Raw genomic sequence first — 21,396 nt, 5'->3', positions numbered from 1 at the left:
CTTCCCACCCATGATGCCGAGCTGCCACGAGGGAACTCATCCCAGGTCTGTGAACCGGTGGGCCAGTGTTTTGCCTCTGCACTGTGTATGTCTAAAGGAGCAGTCATGCAGACTGTCGGGACGGCGGGGGGTCAGTGGGCTTTAAAAGAGATACACAGCTGGGTGCTGGATTCCCACAAATGGAAGGATATGTGACCGGGGAGAGGAATATACAGTGTGAAACAGAACGGCCTCGTAGGTGTGAACTCCTGCCGCGACAAGATATATTTCTGCAGAGATGGTTAATGTTCTGTTGCAGAGATACAGTAACAACTGGTGCGATAACTTAATGTTTAAGCCAGATGAAGAAAATTATATATTAATGGTGCCAGAAACTGCACGGAGATCTGAACTCCACACTCATACAGTTGCCTGCATTTGTGAGACAGTTTGTGTTCAAAGCGCTGCCTCCACTGCCTGAGACCAGAACAGGCTTTATCAAATGATTATTGGTTTTCATGTAGCTAATATAAAAAGAGCATGATAATATATTATTATTGTTTATGTTGCTTTTGTTTGAACACACTTTAGTTAAAAGGAATTTATGATCCCATCATACACACACCTACTTCAGAGCAGAGATGATTTTTTTTTTTTATCTCCAGTGTTTATTTAAATGTTAAATAAAGTGAGGAGAGAAAATGCTAAAACATGTGGTAACACTTTATTTGACGCCTATGTCTATAACGCATTGTAACCATACTGTACTTATAATGAGTTATAATGCAGTTATAGCACTGTATAAATATAGTTATAAACACTTATAAATTACCATAAGGCTTTATAACAATAAGAATAACATCACATCATAGAGCATTTTATAATGGCTTATAAGGTCAAATATTATAATAGAGTTATAATGATCTATGATGTGTTATGCTTATTGTTATAAAGCCTTATGAGTGTTTATAATGATAGGTATACATGTTTATAAGCCAATTATTAACACATCATAACTATATCTATAATGCATTATCGATGTGGGCATTGTCAGCGAGTTACTAACAATTACAACTTATTACAACACCTGACCTTATAAGTCATGATAAAATGCTTTATAGTGTGTTATGATTATTGTTATAAAGCATTATAATTATTTATGAGTGATTATAACTATAGTTATACAGTGCTATAACTGCATTATAACTCATTATAAGTATGGTTATAATGTTTTATAGAGATAGGCGTCAAATAAAGTGTTACCAGGCACATTAGCTGGAGTGGTTAGTGTCTGTGTGTGTCTGTGTGTGTGTGTGTGTGTGTGATGGGCCAGTTTGTCTATCCTTTGCCACGTGAAAAGTACATGGTCACCTTTGATACACACTGTACCTAGTTCCTCCAGATCCATCTTAGCCTGTGCAAACCAATCAGACCTATTTAAACCACACCCATCTAAAAAAAGAGAAAGATAAAAAAACAAAAGAATTCCAGACAGTTGTAGAAAACTGCCGTGGTTTCATGCGAGCCTGTGATGAACGCTCACCATGCTCTGGTCCCCGGTCTTGGTGAAGGTGTTTTCGTCGGCGACGTCACGTTTGACCCAGCTGTAGGAGACCATGTAGCTGGTGATGGGCGGGTGGTAGACGGTCAGAGGCCGCTCCCAGCTCACCATCAGCGCCGTCTGGTTCAGCGGCTGGATCTTCATGTTCACCGGGGCACTGCTGCACACTGAAGAGACCAGAGAAGAAGAGCAGAGCATGAGGAAAATAAAAAATGACTGTTGAGTAAAAATAAAAACACAGTGTCCATTTCTCAGAGTGTGGATGCAGTTGGGCTAAAATAAAAGCCTGTGGTTGGGCCAACATCCTGACCACATGTGTTTGAGTGTCTGGGCAGGATTCAGATTGTCTTTTATCTATTATTACTCTCTGCTGCCGACATGGGGATAAGACATTTTTAAAGGGATAGTTCACCCAAAATTCAAATTTCACTCATTATCTACTCACGCTCATGTCGACTAAGAGCTGGGAGAAGTTTCAGAGTCCTCCGTGTCTTCTCTGAGTTACAGGGGGGCTCCGTGCAGCACTGCATGTCCATATGACGGTTGCGAACGGACACCACTTTTCTTCGTCCAAAAAGACACACCAAAAACCATCCAAAAACCTCCACACAGCTCGTCTGTAATGTCCCTCTTGTATTGAAGCCCCGACATGAGAAATTGTTCAGAAAAAAAAAAAGAGTCTATATTTAAAGCTTGTTTGTAGTGGGAGCTCCTCTTCCTGGTCTGTCCAAATCTCGCGTGATTTGCGCCGGCGAGCTGTGTGGAGGTATTTGGATGTTTTTTGGTGTGTCTATTTGGACGAAGAAAAGTGGGCTCCATTCGCAACGGTCATATGGACATGCAGTGCTGTGTGAAATTTGAATTTTGGGTGAACTATCCCTTTAAATGGAGAAACAGCTAAAAGGTTGAGATAATACAATTAATTGGTCAATAATGAAAAACACTCCCATTTGTCTACATGGGATATGAACAACTTCAGGTGTAAAAGTAGACTGTCTAGACTGTTGTTTTCCAACACAACAAGTCTTTTAGAAAACCAAACAGCCTGGTGAAGTGATGAACACATGGAACAGATGACATGATAACTGTCGGTCCATGCATTGCTCTGCAGGATCTCGTCTTTGCAACATTAAACAGGATGCAGGAGGACAAACTGTGAGTCTGCCTCCAGGTGGCAGTGCAGGCTGCAGCATGGACGTTTCCAGAGAGAGGCTCAGGGCTGTGTCAGCCAGAGTGAGGGACAATCTGGACATGCTTCTTCTCAGCACATTGGGGCAACAGCAATCAGGATCTAGTGTCAACCGACTATGTGTTCGCAGGGTTTCTGCCAAATTGAAATTGTCACCACAGTTTTCTCCATTTGCACAGTGAGGCTGTGGTGCAAATTATGCATCATATGTGACAGGGAGTCGGGGTGGAAGGAAATCAGTCAGAGGGACACGGGGGGATGCAATAGCAATAGCAAGGAAATCTCAGGGTGTTGATGAGGTGTGACAGGTGTGAAATGCATTGTAACTCATTGGATGTCTGCTGTCGACTCCAGTGACTAAACTGCAGTCATTTAATAACAGATCAAGACATTGTCATGATTTTACAAGGTGTATCATTACTGTTGTGACAATTATTCTCCTTTTCACCATTAACACTGGAACACCGGTTCCATTCAGATCAACAGCAGGGTTGACGTTTTATAGAATACACTTCTGTTGAGGAGTCGAATGACTTAATAATAACCAGGCTCCTGATGACAAACATGACGTCCCTCTGTGTTAATTAGAAACTTGGATCTAAGGCCGTTGTTCATTTTATTAACACCTTTCCAGGTAAAGACGGATTGGCAGCAGAATTAATCATGCGTCAGTGGAAAATGTACATGTTAATAGGATTTTGTCAGGTTCAACATAAACCGTGCAAAACACACAGTGTGAATCAAATTGTGATTAGAACATAGTGTTTCATAAGTAGCAAAATTACACAACATGCTACGAAACAAAAATTCCATTATTTGTGTGTGAATACATAAGATTGTAACCTGCAAAAAGAAGCCTCACAGCGGCTTTACCTCGGCGTGCAGTACCACTCAGAGCAGAGCATGAGTCTTTCTGCTGGCAGCTTCTACCATGAAGGGGATGAATTGACTCCAGTCAACAAACAGCCGTTCCCCTGCTTTTCACCTCTCAAGGCTGTGCAGTTTTAAAGAAGCTATGTGCATTGGAGTAATGATAGGAAAAACAAGGCTTTGACTGAAAACACAAAGGAGGAGCTATAGGCGACTTTCACATGAATAATTAGCATTTTTTTGCAGGAATGCCAGTGCATTCAGAAAGTATCCACTCTTAAATGTTGTTATGTTGCAGCTTTTATGTTCATAACAGTCATTTTCTCTCATCACTCTTACAGTATCTATAGACCTCATGATGACAAAGTGAAAACTGAAATGTCACATTGACATTACTTTTAAAACACTTTGCTATGACCCTCAGTTTCTCTTGGTGATATTTCTACACCTTGATTAGAGCCCACATGTGGTAAATGTAATTTTCTATATGAGGTCTCACAGCTGACAATGTAAATCAGAGGAAAAAAAAAAAAAAAGAAGCAATGAAGTGGAAGGGATGGCATGCAGAGCTCAAGGCTACAAAAAAAAAAAAAAGATTTCTTCTGCATTGCAGGTTCAAGAGATGACCGAGAGCACACCAGTGAAGTGACTTCTAAAATTCTTTGATGGAAGACGTTTGAGAAAACCAGGAATCTTCCTAAAGGTAGCAGCACTCGGCTAAACTGAGCAATGAAGGGAGAAGGGCTTTGGTAATTGAGGTGACCAAGAACCAATCTGCTGATCTGACCTTTCTGGCGGAGTAGCCAGAAGAAAGCCTCTCCTCAGTGAAAGATGCATGAAAGCTGCTTGGAAGGGTTAAAAAAGGCAGTTTGAGGATAAACAGATGACGAGAAACAGGATTGCGTGTGTGGATGGATGCAGATGGATGTGGTCTCGTCATCTGCATTACAGCATCCCAACGTGAAGCACGGCTATGGGGTGGTGGCGGTGGAGGAGACTGGGGGACTGGTCAGGGTTAGAGTCCAGATCCAGAACACTCAACTTGAGCCTGAGCCGATGTTTTGACGACTCTGTCAAATCAAAAGCTCGTCACATCACACCGAGGAGACTCAAGGATGTAATTGCTGCCAAAAAACACGCCAACTAAGGACCAGATAAAGAGTTTGAATGCTGATGTTAATATGACATTTCAGTTTAGCTTTCTAAATTAATTTGTAAAAGTACCACTGAGTGTAGAATAATGAGGGTGAAACATAATTCAAACTGATTTAGCACCAGGCTGTGAAACAACAAAATGTGGACAGAGCGAAGGGGTCTGAATACTTTCTAAATGGACTGGATGCTTGTCAGATGGGTTATGGTCCTAATGTAAAAGGTTTGCTCTGCTGACTGACAGACAGTGTGTGGATAATTCACTACTGTTTATGTCATTTTTCAGGCAAAAATTTAATTTCCCCAAAGTGAGGATTTGCTGCTTTTCTCTCTTTTCTATCACTGCATCAACATATTTTGGTTTTGTAATGTAAGTGTAACAAAACAAGCCAGTTCCAGGCACATCCATGGGCTCTGGAAAAACTGTGATGGAAACGTTTCATTATATTCTGTTGTTTTCAAAGACAAAAACATTCATCAAGCTAATTAAGAAAATAACAAGAGTAAATGATAAGGAAAATAAAAGTAATTTGTAAATCTGCTGTGCGTGAGGAAAAGGCTGCTACACTGTATGTACAGGAGGAGGGAGCTTGTATTTGCACATGCAGTACAGATGTACAGTGTTAGAGAAAACACAAATGTTAAAGCAAATAATGGCCGATGCATCCTGGCTGCATTATTACTGGACAAACAGTGAGTGTGCGCCACACCAACAAATGAAATGTGCAACCTGGACTCTGCATCAGAAAGGTTAGCAATGCATCTTTAATGGCCAAACAGTCCTCTTGGCTATAAAAGCCACAGTGATGGAACATTCAGTCAAGGTGTGGCCCTGGTTCTCACAACATTCACAACATTCACACACACACACACACACACACACACACACACACACACACACACACACACACACACACACACACACACACACACACACACACACACACGGTCTTAACAGATGCCATCCTTGGAGATAAGACTGGCACTGTTTACTTCCAGCACCTTCTATAAAATATGAATTCTTACATTTTAACACAGACAAATAGGAAGGCAAGAGAGACAAAGAGTAAATGAGCAAGAGGGAGGGGAAGTGGAACAAAAAAAAGAAGAAAAAAAAAGAGAGAGAGATACTGGTCCACATTTATTCTGCCTACTGACATAACGCCACAAAAGCAATTTCACAACTTAATTTGTATGAGTCTATTTTAGCTGTGCCACATGTTAATGATGATTGCTGATCAGCTCGGTTAGAGTGCTCTAACTTCATCACAGGCATTCCCAATCAATTCTCCCCACTAGACACCAACAATACCACTTTAAGGAGCAGCAGACTTTCTCATTAGTCTCCATAGTTCCTGTACTATTCTGTTAAAGCAACTGCTGCGAGATACACAAAAAGAGAAGGAGGCACAGAAAGCTGCTCTAATCCAGCCCTGCGTGACATCTGGGCTCGTGGTTAATATGTCCTTTGACGTAAGAATGAGTTGTAATGAGAGAACAACGTTCATTCCTCTGACGGGACAAAAGTTACCCCAAAAAAATCTCCACAAATTTTAATTATTACACATTACTCACAGATTTTAATCACGCCACAATGTGCTGTCAACTAAAGAGAAATGGCTGTCTATGTTCCTTTTTATATTTAGCGACCTGCTGATATGAGTCTGAATGGCTCTTCATGCTGAGCAGCTAGATGAGTTTCCTGAACCTGCTCACAATGTACTATCAAAAGACCTCTGTAATAACCTGCACTGCAGCTTCTCAATTTTTGACTGGAAAAATAAAAAGAGTGGAGGTGAAAAACCAGAGGTTTGAAAAAAACCATGGTAGGAAAATAACATGAGGTCAAATCCGATCTGGAATCCAAATAACCATTTGCTTGTTGCCCTGAACAGTGGCTGTGCAGTCACAGCTCAGCACAGCAGACCTGTCAAACTCTGACCTCCCTGACATATTGAAGCGTCTCCTCAGCATTTCAACTATCTAGAGGCTGATGGCCTTTTTAAGCCTTTCAAAAACAAAAGCGCAAAAGGTGTGAGGAACAGATTAAACAGTAGCTACATCTAATGTGGTAAAATGTCCAACTAACTACTGTACCGACAAACGTAACATTACATTCAGAGCTGAGAAAGGTTAACATCATTACTACCTCATTATGAACAGATGATCAGCTGGGCTGGATGCAGCTTCTAGCTATCCAGCGTTAGCCTCAGTGATTTAGCATGTGTGTGAGTAAATAAGCAAGTACGCTTTATTTCTGTGGCTATTTTCATACAATGTAGACGTCTTGTACAAATTTGAGGGCAAAATTAAAACATAACACACAGACTGATTCATGGTGTTAACATTAGCATAAAATAGCCAGCTAGCTAGAGACCATAAAGCTTGAAGATGACAGTTGGTCTCCATGTAATCACATGGGTATGGGTACAGTGCATATGCATGTGCTCTAGTCTGAGCAGTTAAAAAGCTTCAGAGTTTTTGCATTTAATCTTCTGGAAGACTTTGCAGTCATTTCATCTGACAAGATCACTCTGGTTAGAAATGAGCAGCTCGTCTTTGTCTGCCACTGTCTGACATCAAAGACTCACAGTCTCAAAAGGTACTAAGAATGTGCAGTGGTGAATCTGCCACAGTCATCACTGTTAAACTGCGTATGTGCCGTGCTTGAATGGAACCACCCCATATGTGTGGCAACCGTAACTAAGGGGCAACGGCTAAGTGAACGATCAATTACGACAAATTTTGAAGGCTTCAGAAAAGCAAAACTGCAAAAAAGTCTCACAGCTTGGGGAAGGATTAAGGCCAGCACGCGGTATACACTGCATGATGCTCACAACCAGCCCATAACTGACATGCAAACTGTTACTTCTCTCACCACTGTGACTGACTCAGGCAGCATTTCTACAAGACGTGATGAGTAAGGAGTAATGACGGCCATTAGAGGAGGTTATAATGCTGCAGCTAAAATCTCAGGGAGGAGCCTGATAATATCACACGCAATATATTAAAGGAATAGTTCACCAAAAAATGAAATTCAGTCATGCTGATGAATACTCTTTATATGAGAGAAACGACATCATTTAGGACAAATTTGTGACCAGACTTGCCTAAATGACGTCGTTTCGGGTAAACTCTGGACTATATCCCTTCAGGACATCTGGATTGCCGCGAACGAGCAGTGTGGAGGAATATTAAATGGTTTTTGTGTAGTTTTATGGACGTTTTTGTGTTGGGTCCTACTAATCTCATATAAAGTTTCCGTTGGACTACGAACCGGCCTTCCGGGTCTCCAGATGCACTTTGAGGAATAAAAAACTACTCCAGAGTATTCATCAGCATGAGGGTGAGTCACTAATGACTGAATTTCATTTTTTGGTGAACTATTCCTTTAAATGTAGAAAACGTAGCTCACCTCTTGAGGCCTCGGTGCTGTGAGGGCTTCGCATGTCCGTCAAATCCCTCTGCCACGCGTCTTTCACAGCCGATTTAAAAATCTTCCTGTTGTCCAGGTTCTGGAGGGGCCGGAAGTTGTTCCTCAGGTATTCCACAGACTTGACGTGGTCTTGTTGCTCCGTCGTAAAGATGGAGTAAAAGGCCTCCAGCTGGATGACGACAAGAAGAAGACAGGAGAAAAGTGAGGAAAACGCTTTTGTTACTATGCATGTGTGTGTGTGTGTGTGCTGAATATATCATGCAGGACATTGCATTTTGTATCCGCTTGCCAGTAGCTGGCTGTTCACAACTGGAGCACAGTATTTGCGAGAGACAGTCACGCCACAGGCAACCGGCAGGCGAGGACCTCAATCATCATCCTGGCTACCTACCAAGCTGTAACTTCTCAATGGGGCTAAATTTGTGGCCATTGATTGCCATGAATGATCTCCTGCTGCGCGCTGTAATGACTACACATTACAGATACTGCAGAATCAATGTGTCCTGTGTGTGTTTGGAGAAATGAATTACAGGTTCGTAAAGACTATCTGTGAGCGTCACAAACATTGTAGGGGTTGGTCAATATTCCTGCGGCACAAGTCATTTAGGAACAAAAGATTTGTGCGCCTGCACGCTGATAGAAATTCCACTGAGCCCTGCAAATTTTCCACAGCTCGGCGCGCTCTGGAGGATACGCAGCTGGGTTACCCAAGAATTGTATATCTATATATATATAAAAAATAAAAAAAACGCTGTGTATGGGATCAGCAAAAAGCGTGGGGCATGATTTGGCATAAATTATCTCTCAAAATCACAATAGCTGAACCAGTTTGAGTCAAGCTGTCGTGAAGCACATAGGTGACTGCTGTGAAATTGCACATTTTCACTAAACATATGTTTAACAGTTACAGCAGTGTTTCAAATTAATGAGCATTTAAATCTACGTGCAGCAGCCATCTCTTTAAGAGCCTGCAGTCACTGCGTCACGGCAACAGTGTGATATATGTAGCAGAGCTATCTCTCACTATCATTCAAATATCAGTAATTGGCTCCCCCCTCCCACTCAATCAGCCTGCATATAGGCTGTTATGGCCTTGTATGCAGAGTAGCTGGGGAGGAACGAGAGCAAAGGGAAGAAAGGGGAGCGGTAGATGAGGGGAAAAATTGCTTGTGCGCTGACACTGTAGGGCAGCAAGTGATCCGCTCACAATGTGCAAATGGGATCTGACTGTGCATGGAGAATGTATCTGTGTGAGTGTGTGTGTGTGTGTGTGTGTTGGACTGAACGCACCTGCGAGTGGGACAGATACACGGGCCTGGAGAAGATGATCCACTCCACCACCTTGCTGCAGGGCGGTGTTGTCAGAGAGCCGGTGTATCGGTAATAACTGTCCACCGACGAGGGCAGCAGATCCCTCAGGATGAAGGAGCGGAGGTTGGTCTCCTTCTCTGTGTGAAGAACAGGGATCACAACGTGTCAATAAGCCCAGATGAAAAGGCAACAGCTACAAAAAAACATACTTCATCTCACACTCCTTGATGCTCCGTTAAAAAAATAAAAAAAACCCTGCATATCTTGAGTTTACATGTGCACCAGCGTTTACAAGATCGTTTCATTTCAATCTCCCCCTGTGGCATTTTTTTTTTTTTACTGCTTCCCTGAAGCCTTCACTTGTTGTGGAACGGGGGGAAGCAGTTAAAAGCCTCACCACTTGTTATCACTCCGGCCAGATCTCTGTACTGGGATGGGCTGAGAGGAGAGTCTGACAGCTGATCTGTGGCTGGGTGGTAGCGTGCTCCGCTCCGTGTAACAACCATGGCATGGGCCACGGGGATTAAGACGGATCCGAAAATTAAGACAGATTAACACAGCCCCGTGTAAAACAAAATAACAAGCAGCAGTTTGCGATGCAGAGGAAGATCCCTTTATCTCCTGCAAATACATCATGTGGGCAACGTGAGTGTGGGCTTCTGCTTTTTGTTTTTTTTTTGCTGTTGCTTTTTTTTTTCCTGGAAATATGACGTGAGAAACCCAAATACAGCTGAATTTATGTCAAATCCAATCTCTCTCAGCTCATGACCTTATCTAAAAAAGAGTCGGAGGTTTGGGGTCTGGTTTGCATTCAATAGCGCTGCAGAGGCGCTGGAGGGCTCGCTCCCATGCCTCATCTGTACTCGGGAGTTCAAATTCAGTATTCACAGCCTTTCTTCTCCCCGTCTTCAGGCGGTGTACGTGCCCTATCGCTCATGGGCTGCCGAGATGCTGATGGATGGATGACTGTGGGATAACGAGCTGGTGGAAAACCAACCGCCCAAACCGAGGGAGGAGGCAGGGAGCGTTTAGCAGCCGGCAGGAAGACGGTTCCAAAAAAAAAAAAAAACCCCACCACACCCACACTGAGCTCTCTTTCAGCTGGGAGATAAGAGACACTGGTGGGGTTAGCGCAAACATCTGTGTAGCTGCACGGCACAGTTCAGACACTCCTAGAGACTGATGGAGGGAGTCGTAAAATAAACTGGCGTAAACGGCGCGGTTTGGCACGCTGCCTTTATGAAGGTTATATAAGAAAAGAAAAGAAAAGAAAAGTGGAGCTTAAATACGTCTGTGAAATGAGAACCACAGGTGAAACGGCCCCTGGCTGATAAGAAACCAATCAGGAAATTGGTTATTTTCTTTACTGCAATTACTTCCAATGAAATTTAAAGACTGCACATTTTTCACTGAACAAAGTGACCCATTTTCTGATGCAAAGACTGATTCATCTGTTTTTTCTATTTAAAAGGGAAAGTTCACCCAAAATTAAAATTTCACTCATTATCTACTCACCCTCATGTGGACTAAGGGCTGGGAGAAGTTTCAGAGTGCCTTCTCTGAGTTACAGTGGGGCTCGGCGCAGCACTGCATGTCCATATGACGGTTGCGAGTGGGCCTCACTTCTTTAATTTTTTTCTGAACAATTTCTCTCGTGAGACTTCAATACAAGAGGGACATTACAGACGAGCACTATATAGGTATTTGGATGTTTTTTGGTGTGTCTTTTTGGACGAAGAAAAGTGAGACCCGTTCCCTACCATTATATGGACATGCAGTGCTGCGCCGAGACCCCCTGTAACTCAGAGAAGCCACGGAGGACTCTGAAACTTTGCAGCCCTTAGTCGACATGAGGGTGAGTAGATAATGAGTGAAATTTGAATTTTGGGTGAACTATCCCTTTAAATCATCTCTGGTGAGGTCTTTATTCCTTTTGGTGCTCTTCTTCTTACACTCATTCACTATGTTGCAAAAAGGACATTGTTTTCCCAGAGCTCAACTGGTTCATAACCTCATCTGTACACATTTCCCAGCATTAAAATATGCATTGCCAGTGAGGGAAATTCTGAAGAAAATGAGTCAGTGGAGCTCAGCGTGGGTTCGGGGTAATTGCTGCATGTGTCATGGTTTTAGTTTGCAGAGCTGCTCGTCGGTCGTTTCATTCATTCAGTTTGTGCTCGCATGTTCTGCCACCCAAGGAGCTGGGTCAGACTGCACCGACACGTAACTCAAAGGTGGCCATATTGGGCTAGTCGACTCTCTGTGACTCTGGCTGCAGTAGGCTAGATGGTGATCCAGTCATCTGCACTAAAAAAAACTACAGTATTCATAACTCTGTGAAATTTTGTCCGTATAGCTATTACTTTAACTATTTGCACAATGTTACTATAGTGTTACTTTAATAGAAAAGTAAATTATTTGTGATTTTGGTAACACTTTACTTGAAGCCTATCTCTATAACACATTATAACCATACTAATGAGTTATAATGCAGTTATAGCACTGTATAACTATAGTTATAAACACTCATAAATTATCATAATGCTTTATAACAATAAGCATAATATACTATAAAGCATTTTATCATGACTTATAAGGTCAGGTATTATAATAGGTTATAATTGTTAGTAACTCGCTGACAATGACCACATTGACAATGCATTATAAATATAGTTAGAATGTGTTATAATTGGCTTATAAACGTATATAGCCTAACTATCATTATAAACACTCATAAATTATCATAAGGCTTTATAACAATAAGCACAAGACATCATAGAGCATTTTATAATGGCTTATGAGGTCTTAGTATTATAATAGAGTTATAATGCTCTATAATGTGTTGTGCTTATTGTTATAAAGTCTTATGTGATTTATGAGTGTTTATAATGATAGTTATACACGTTTATAAGCCAATTATAACACATTATAACTATATTTATAATGCATTATAAATGTGGGCATTGTCAGTGAGTTACTAACAATTCTAATGTATTATAATACCTGACCTTATAAGTCATGATAAAATGCTTGTTATAAAGCATTATGATCATTTATGAGTGTTTATAACTATAGTTATGCAGTGTTATAACTGCATTACACCTCATTATAAGTATGGTTATGCAGTGTTATAGAGATAGGCGTCAAGTAAAGTGTTACCGTGATTTTAAGTATGCAGTATCATAACTGCATTTCTGACGTACATAACAAACAAACAAAAAGTGAGCAGGCTCTGGCTCTTTTAGTAGAACATGCACCATACTGTAGGCATGATGCTAAGGGAGCAAGTGGACCAAGCCAAGATGGCGACCGTGTGGTGACGCCATGTCACTGGACAGCAGCGTCGGGTATGCTGCCACCTGCCTGTCTTTCCCACTAGCGGAGTCACGTGACCTCCTCCTCCTCCCCATCACCTTCTCAGCTGTTCCCCATCCCCTCATTAACCGTCTATTACATGTAGTGATCTGTTTGCACTTGCTCTCTGCCTGATTATCTTTGTGGTTTCCAGTGCTCTGTTATTTCCCTGCTCATTTTCATCCTGATTCTTTTATTTTTTATTTTTAAACCTTGCCTATGTTTGCTTTTTTTTCTGCTGCTGCCTCATCCCAACCCTTTACTGTTAGTCTGCTTGGATATTCACAGTTCCAAGCAGTGAATGCTGCACACGAGCTGCTGGGCCCCTGATAACTGCAGCTAGCGCCTATATGTGTATCCTTATTATCCTTGTAAAGGCTCTTTACATCTGCCTCCCGAGTTGTGCTCTTGCGTCCCATTTCTGAGAACTGTGACACCGAGCTTGTATATATCCTCATCCATTTACATGTTCGTGTCAGTGTTTGATTATGCCCGCATAAAGAGCGTCAGTGGCAGGTTGTAAAACAAGCCATACGTGTCCATGTTAACAGAGCTGCTGCTGTAAAGGATTACACAGTCATGCTAAAACATCTGCTTACTGTCTGCATAAGTCATGCATGCAGCCGAGCCAGCGCAGCAGCAGTAATTTAAGACAATATGCAATTTAGAATAGCAGCGCTGTGACATGTAGCACGAGATGTTAATGGCTTAACGTGTGACCGTGATCCTCTGCAGGAGCTGCGGTCCATGAGAGTGTTTACATGTACATTTGAGTCAGACTAAAAGTGTGTTATCTAATTGAGGCTCAGATGTAATTAATACTTCTGTCTCAGTGAATGAAGCTCCTTGGTGGTCTTCTGCTGTGGAGCTGCACCAGCGAGCGAGAGGCGGTATCTTGCAAATTTTGCCTCCTTTTGAAGTTAAACGCTGCTCATATCTCATGTTTAGACTAATTTGCAGTTAAAAAAAAAAGAAAGAAATATACACAGAACCCAATGTTTAAGCAGTTGAATAGAGAAACATCATTCAGTTCTATGGAGGCAGGGAGGAGCGCCGCGTCTGCACTGTCACAAGGAATTTACTTCTTGGATGAAGCGAAATATCAACTAGAGCAATGTCAGAGTGATTTTGTATGGGATTATTTCTTTTTGACTATTCCACATAAACTTAATCCCCACAGCAATGTTTCATGCGGAGGAGATTTTTGGTGTGACAGATAGAAAACAAACATCTCTGGGCAATAAATAAAGAAATACAGACACTGCAGGTAAAAAGATAACATCTACTGTATAGACATTACATGTAAATGCACTCATCACATTAATACTACAGTATAAGATCTCTTTGATACAACTCAGAGCTTGTAAATGTGTCTCTTGTTCCATTACTTACCATGATGCACCACTCCCCTCAGTCCCTGGATGATGGGGTCGACAGCTGGATTGTCTTTTTGCCCCAGCTGCAGAAAATACCCAGAGACATCAGATTAACAAAAGGGATTACAAGACTAGTCTAACATAATTACAAAAGACGATCAATATGAACAAAAAGCAAAGGTGGACGGGGTGAGGGCAACATCTCTACAATACAATCTAATCTAGCAGCTTTAAACGCCATCTGTCGCCGTTGTGAAGTTTGCGATGTCAATTTTTTTGGGGGGGTTTGAATATCCGTAGCTCGACTTCGCCCTTGAATTGATTCAGTCCTCTGGTCATTTTTCAGGCAGTTGTTGTTGTAATAGATTATATATTTAGACGGTTTAGGCGCAATATCCATGTCCTGACAAAACACAATTAATAAAACCATTTCTTTGACCGCTGCTCTGTTTACAAGCCGTTAACTTTTATCGACCTTTTTGGTGCTTTTGATTTTTACGAGACACTGACTGAACACATCTGATTTCCTCCATGTCCTCTAGTAGCTGCTGCCATCCACAGTGACCCCCCCTAACTCTCACCTCCCCCCTCTCCTGACTCCACAAGGCCTCTCTGGCTGCCACTGTACACCAACGCTGTCGATTCCCCTCTTTACTTTGAATCGTCTGCAGCGACTGAAGGAAACATTCAGGCCTAACAACCCCACAATATTCCCAATGTCCTACTTATGAGAGGAGACTGGACAAAACAGTGCTGGGACGCGGGGACTAATCTTACCTGGCTCATCATTAATTCAGGTCAGTCAGAGGAGAATAATTGTGTGGAAGTGAATGCTGAATGTGGATAATATGCACACCTTAGAGGCCATTAATAGGCCTTTGGGGAGCAGAGGCAGAACTCTCCTCATTGATTAGAAATGGTAAATCCGAGCCAATGTGTGTGTGCCCGCTTTAAAAAAAAAAACAAAAAAAAAAAACAACAACTTGTACTGTAAACTGCTATTCAGCGGATTGCGTATGGTGGTGCTAATTGCAGTAAGCAATAGGGCTGTCAGGACCCAGCGGAGGCATTTAGGTCCTCGCACACACACTGGTTCATCACTGTCGGTGAGCAGACCTAAATTGCAAACACCTGTGTCCCCATTCCAGCCTCCCCGAGCCTGAGCGCTGACCCTCGCCTATATACTGTTAAGCTGAATGTTAGCGGGCATTGATCACCTGCCATCCGCTGCAAAGACGCGCTAATAGAAATAAAGGAGTGCGACGAGGACAGAGGGAGACCCCAGAGGTGCCGGTGCTGCTGCTGCTGCTGCTGCTGGATGCTTCTCCACGCTTCATAAATCTCTGATGTGTTTTTACAGTTAACAGAAATTAGGGCCATTCTTGTCCATTAAGAGCTTATGTGCGCAGACCTGCAGGGGGAAGTTTGGAGTTATCTCAGTGAGCGATCTGAAGCGTGCCAAGGAACAAGAGAAGTAATCAGCAACCAGGTGAGGAGAACGTTTTTCTATCACGACAGAGATGGCAAAGATCATTTCTAATAAATATTTATCATTTGCTGACCTCGAAAACTTTTATTTATTCATATCTTTACTCATAATTGGACAAAGACAGTTCCATCTAACCCCTTAAGTGATAATTACCTCTCAACAACATACAGTTCATCCCACTGTCATTTCCTCAGTATTTAAAGTATTTAATTAGCTTCCTTTTCTAATTCATTATAAACCTACATACGTTATACGCACACACACACACACATCTGATATTCAACTGATATAATTTATCTGATATATACACACACACACACACACACACACACACACACACACACACACACACACACACACACACACACACACACACACACACACACACACACACACACACACACACACACACACACACACACACACACACACACACACACACACACACACACACACCAGTCATTCCATAAGTGCAAGAGGTTTTTTTTATGATTTTCGCTGGCAAAAATCCTCCATTATGCAGCAGATTTTCTTAAAACATGTGATGGAATATTCAGGGAATTTATGCAATTTTATGCGAATAAATTGTGAGAACTTGCAAAAACTGTGGGAGCTGGCAAAAAAAAGTGATTTGATGAAAAAGGAAAAAAAAAAAGTGATTCCCTTAACACCCTGTTCTATACTACGTGAAAAGATGTCCTATGATAAGCAAGGAAAGTGCTGTGAGTATTTACTGTAAGTTCCCTTCTTGTTTTATTTCAAAACCTAATAAATATGTCTCAAACTCACAAAACATTCCTGAGTCAAAATGTTCATTAGTTTGCTCTAAGCTTTCCAGGTTTCATTGATCTTCCTGCGTGAGGCAATGACGTTTCATGTCACATACATGTATTTTACATCATTCATAATGTAACATTCCCAAGGCAGCAGGGGGAAAATGGCTGCTCCTGTGTGAAGTAAACATGCAACATTTTCCTACGTTCTGCAAACATATATGTGATTTTTGGCACGGAAAATGTGGGGATCATCCAAGCGCCATATGTTGTGCATTTTGAGCGAAAATTTGTGCAGCGAAAATTTGTGCAGCGAAGGTGCAGCGGTTATTGAAAAAAGGCACCCCCCCCGCATAACATGTGGGCTTTGGCTCATTATCGTTGAATTATAATCGCATTTTTCTATAGGGACTGATATATAATTGTATTAATTCACCCTGTTCATCTGCCTGTATTTGTAAACTCTTGGCCTTGGTGGTGAAGCCTTAAAGGACATTTCCTGGCAAATTCAACTCGGGGCTGTATTTTCCTAACATTTTAGGTCTAAAAGAAGGAATCTGAAGATTTTCAGTTTCCTAGCACCTGTTTTGCGGTACAGTAGTTGTGTCTGTCCCCGCATCGCCACGGCAGCGATGAATGGGAGTGGATGTAAGTTCCGCTGTTTCCGACATGTTTGTAAAACTAGACCCAAATTGCCGTGCGCGGTGTATTCAGGTGCAATGGGAAAGTAAAAAAACTTCTCGGTGCATGTTTGAGTAGCCATCTGATGCTGTCTGTGGAAAAAAATTGCAGCTTTGAGGGATGTAAACAGCCTAAGCAGCGGAACTTGCATCCGCTCCCATTCATTGCTGCCGTGGCAATGCGGGGACAGACGCAACTACCGCAAAACAGGAGCAATTAAACTGAAAATCTTCAGATTCCTTCTTTTAGACCTAAAATGATAGGAAAATACACCCCCGAGTTGAATTTGCCCGGAATTGTCCTTTAACAGAGAGCTGTTTCCTCACCTGATGCTGATCCTGCATGAAAAGTCAGAATCCATCAAAATGATCACAACTCAATCTGAGGCGGACGTGGATGTGTGTACAAAATCCCACGGACCAAATTCCAGGTTGAATGAACACCACGCAGGCCTTGGCCTCCCTAGAGCCACGCTTCTACAACAGCGCGATTAAAAAGTCAATCCACTAGAGGTGTTTTGGTGTAATCTTGGTTTCCCTCTTCTATTTGTCTTGACCTTCAGTCTTGGTGATACTTTACCTCAAAGAAGACGGCCATGGCAGCGATGATGCGTCTTTCCCTGATGGCGGCGCTGAGGCTGTCAAAGTCATCTGAATTGTAAAGGTAGATCTGCATCTGTGATGGGAAACAGAGCATAAACAGCTTGAGGAGTGGACAAGGAGAACGAACAGTCCTGTCATCAATCACTTGGACACGCTGCTGAGGAGCTGATGAAAAGCTGTTTTGAGGGGCATAAAAGAGGGTGTATTTATCACTCTCATAAATCTCCCATAATCTGTGTCATTCCCTTTTGTGTGCTGCCACTCCTGGAGGATGCTGGAGAAATACAGCCGCCCGTTCCTCGGGGCAGCTGCCCTCGCAGAGAGGAAGAACTGGAGGAATGTGGAGAGATCTAAGAGAATGGTGCGCTTTTAATCACCGCTCCCAATTACCTTGAATCACCCGCAACATTGCTTCTGATTTCGCAACAAAGCTGAGGATATGTGGGTATAATCCGGAAGCCGTCATACACACGGCACATCACATACCTGCCGTGGCTTTTTTGCTTTTCTATAAAAAGATTTCCATTCCTTTCATTTCCAAGCAAACACATTATGGGAGTGCCGATCAAAATCAGCAAATGATTCTAAAAGTAGCAATTGGAGCTGTCCATCATCTGGCTTGTCTCCAACCTCTTTGAATTAGAAAGTGCTTTCATGTCACTGAACCAAGTTAATTGGCAATAAGAAAAATGTCCTAGATGTTGATTTAATTAAAGGCTATGTTTGCCTTTTTTTTTTTCCTTTTCAAAGGAAAATTACGAGAAACCCCCAGCCACAATTCACCATGCTGACAACAGACACAAAGAGTAAGTAAGTAAATAAGTGGAAAAATAAGAATAAATCCATTAGTGTGTACCGCAGGGCTGAAGCAGGTACAAAATGACTCAATCCAGATAATTTAAGACAATCAGTTTCCTTCAGAGTTCCTTTAACTGCAGCCTTTAATGGAGCTAATTTGTTGTCTGAGAACTCAGCAAGAAAAGAGCTCTGGCCATTCATCACCCTTCAGATGTTATTAACTACATTACCCAATTAAGCTGCCCCCCTCAGGCTTCATTTGCTCACTGAGATTGGCTCATGTGACCCACTCTTGTTAACACCACGCTTTGGAAAACGTGATTATCAAACAAATTATGAACGATCAAACATGTTCAAAGCAGCCAATAAAAATAAATGGTACTAAAAGTGATTTGGATCATTTCATTGTACGCTTCATTTCACTGAATGTCTTTAAGATCTGACATGACACCCCTTGGAGTATAAGTTGTTGATTTTTTTCAGATAACAGACAAGAGAGGATTTAGTTTTTTTAAATTGTTTTTTGATGCTTTGCAGGGGGTACGTAGAAACATTAATTAATTTATTACCAAAATGATAAGTTGATATTCCGAGTCACTTCATAAGCCCATTACTGAAATGGTACATGCGCCACAACTAGTTCCCCCCATTAGACAACCACCTGTAGTTCAGCTTTGTATAGTTGTCAAAAGTATCGATGCAAAACGGCGCATCTGGATACATGACTGATTTCTAAAAGTATCGATATTAACAGCACGCCCCCACAGCGCCCGATGCGCGCACTCGACAGGCAGAGCAGAGGAGAGCAGAGCAGGCAGCGTCCAGAGCGTTTGGACCTGAGTGAATAGTTACACAGAACTAGACGCACGTAGGGTGAATTTAAAACGGCGATATTAACGGCAACACTCCTCTCGTCTCCTCTCTTTTTCTCCGCTGTCTGCGTGCACGTGTGTGTGTGTGTGTGTGTTGTGAGAGGGGGGGGGGGGCGTCCGTCAAAGGAGAGGAGATGCATTGTAATGACTGTAATGAAACAATAGAATAACAATAAAAAAACTAAAAAGCATCTGTTATAGGTCCTTTTGATTATAATAAAAATTAAATAATGGAATAATAATAAGCTGGGAGGCACTGCTGCTGTATTGAATATGATGTCATATTCAATATTTTCCTGAGTATTGGCATTGAGTTTGAAATTTTAATATTGTGACAATCTTACAACTCTGTGAAGACACATTTGACCACAACAAACACCACAACAGCCAGAAACAACTAAAATGCAGGAGAATAGTGTAAAATGTCTTTGTACAAATTGAAGAGAGAAATTGAAATGATTTTCGTTTCTTAATCAGTTGTGTTACGTTATGACCACTTTTGGAGAATCATCAACACGTATGAGGGAGGGGGTACTTGTGGTATGGCAAAACGGCTCAGGGGGTACGCAAGACAAAAAAGTTTGGGAACCACTGCTTTACAGCAAAATATGTAGAGAGAAAAACAATCCCAATAACCACTGACAGCCTGCCACAGACCTTCACTGAAGTAACTCAACAGAAACAGGTGGAAACTAAAAGACAGCCAAACATTATCTGAGCCTTGTAATCTAGCTCCAGTTCTCTCAGTAGAGACGGCAGCCCGCGCTGTCCGTGTCTCCTGAGCTGTCCTTTTGTCTAAATGCGGTTTTCCGGCACAAAGTGAGTGAAGACACACGCTCTGCATTCCCAGGTTTCATTTAAGCACAAACAGGTGAAAAAACAAAGTCGTGTTTGGAGTGATTTCCCAAGACAGCCAGATATCGGTGAGACAAGGAAATGACAAGAAATAAGTTTGTGTGCGGAGAGGTCTTAGATGTATTGTGGCAGCACAAATGTTTGCTTCCTTCCTCTCCTTTATTCTTTACAGCAGCTGTGCTTCTACAGCATTCTGTTGTTAACAGGTAAATGTGTCTTTTTTAACGCAGTATGATTATCTCCCTCACACATAACCATCCACCTTTTCTTTCACTTGAGCACCTAGAAAGTGTTCGAGAGGAATTAAGTGTCAAAATTTTTTGACAGTGGGCGTTACTGAGCAAATATATTAAAAAGAAGAATGTTGGAATGCAGATTCACTGCAGGAGCTGAACTCAGATGATTGTGTCAGTTTTCATTTTGACCCAATACCACACCACAGCTGGGTGGAGCCGCACAGATACAGCACTGTATGGAATTACTGTAGCAAACACAAAAGTGTTAAACAAAGCAGAATGTGTTTTACATTTTTAATTTATCAAAGCAGCCACCTTTTGCTTTGATGACAGTTTTGCACGCTCTTGACCTTGACAGATAGCACTTTTGTTTTAATTAAAGGGACAACGAGAAGTTTCTATTTGGTTATAAAAAAGTCTCACGTTAATGTGGATGAATCTCCGCTACCCACACTTGTTAATGGGCCCATTTTCGATAAATATATCGTTTTGTCTCTATCATTATTTTGTTATTATTAGTGGTGGTGGAAATGCTGGTCGGTTTCTTTACTTTCGGTTTCGTGGTGAGTCATGAGAATAACGCTGCCGTATCACCGTTTATGGTTTGGAACTACGACGGTATGTGATCGTCTTTGAACCTCTGACTTTAATTCTTGATGAATGAAAACATGAGTCTGTCTTGAGCCGGTCAAAGAATTTCACGGTGCGCGGAGGCTCATAAATGTAGTGTGAAAACGCTTCTCTTTTCCAAAACTCCTCGTTGTCCCTTTAACACTGTTTTGTTTACTACATAATTCCATACGTGTTCCTTCATAGTTTCAATGTTTTCAGTATGAATCTACAATGTAAAAGAGTATTAAGA

The 21,396-nt window shown here is 41.8% G+C and overlaps 1 protein-coding gene across 1 annotated transcript in view; it reads right to left on the bottom strand.

The window, feature by feature from the left end:
• ca16b (carbonic anhydrase XVI b) overlaps positions 1–21,396 on the bottom strand; it is a 178,367-nt gene that overhangs the window by 32,660 nt on the left and 124,311 nt on the right. The window contains exons 5-9 of the mRNA XM_085777215.1: positions 17,751–17,846; positions 14,245–14,311; positions 9,478–9,635; positions 8,167–8,356; positions 1,523–1,707 (exon numbers count right to left, since the gene is read on the bottom strand). Coding sequence (XP_085633341.1) covers positions 1,523–1,707; positions 8,167–8,356; positions 9,478–9,635; positions 14,245–14,311; positions 17,751–17,846 — 696 coding nt within the window. The remainder of the gene's footprint in view (positions 1–1,522; positions 1,708–8,166; positions 8,357–9,477; positions 9,636–14,244; positions 14,312–17,750; positions 17,847–21,396) is intronic.

This window comes from Trachurus japonicus, chromosome 5, assembly GCF_045865225.1.
Source record: "Trachurus japonicus isolate A0001 chromosome 5, Traja_1.0".
Lineage (NCBI taxonomy): Eukaryota > Metazoa > Chordata > Actinopteri > Carangiformes > Carangidae > Trachurus > Trachurus japonicus.
This window is presented reverse-complemented; position numbering and strand designations above follow the sequence as displayed.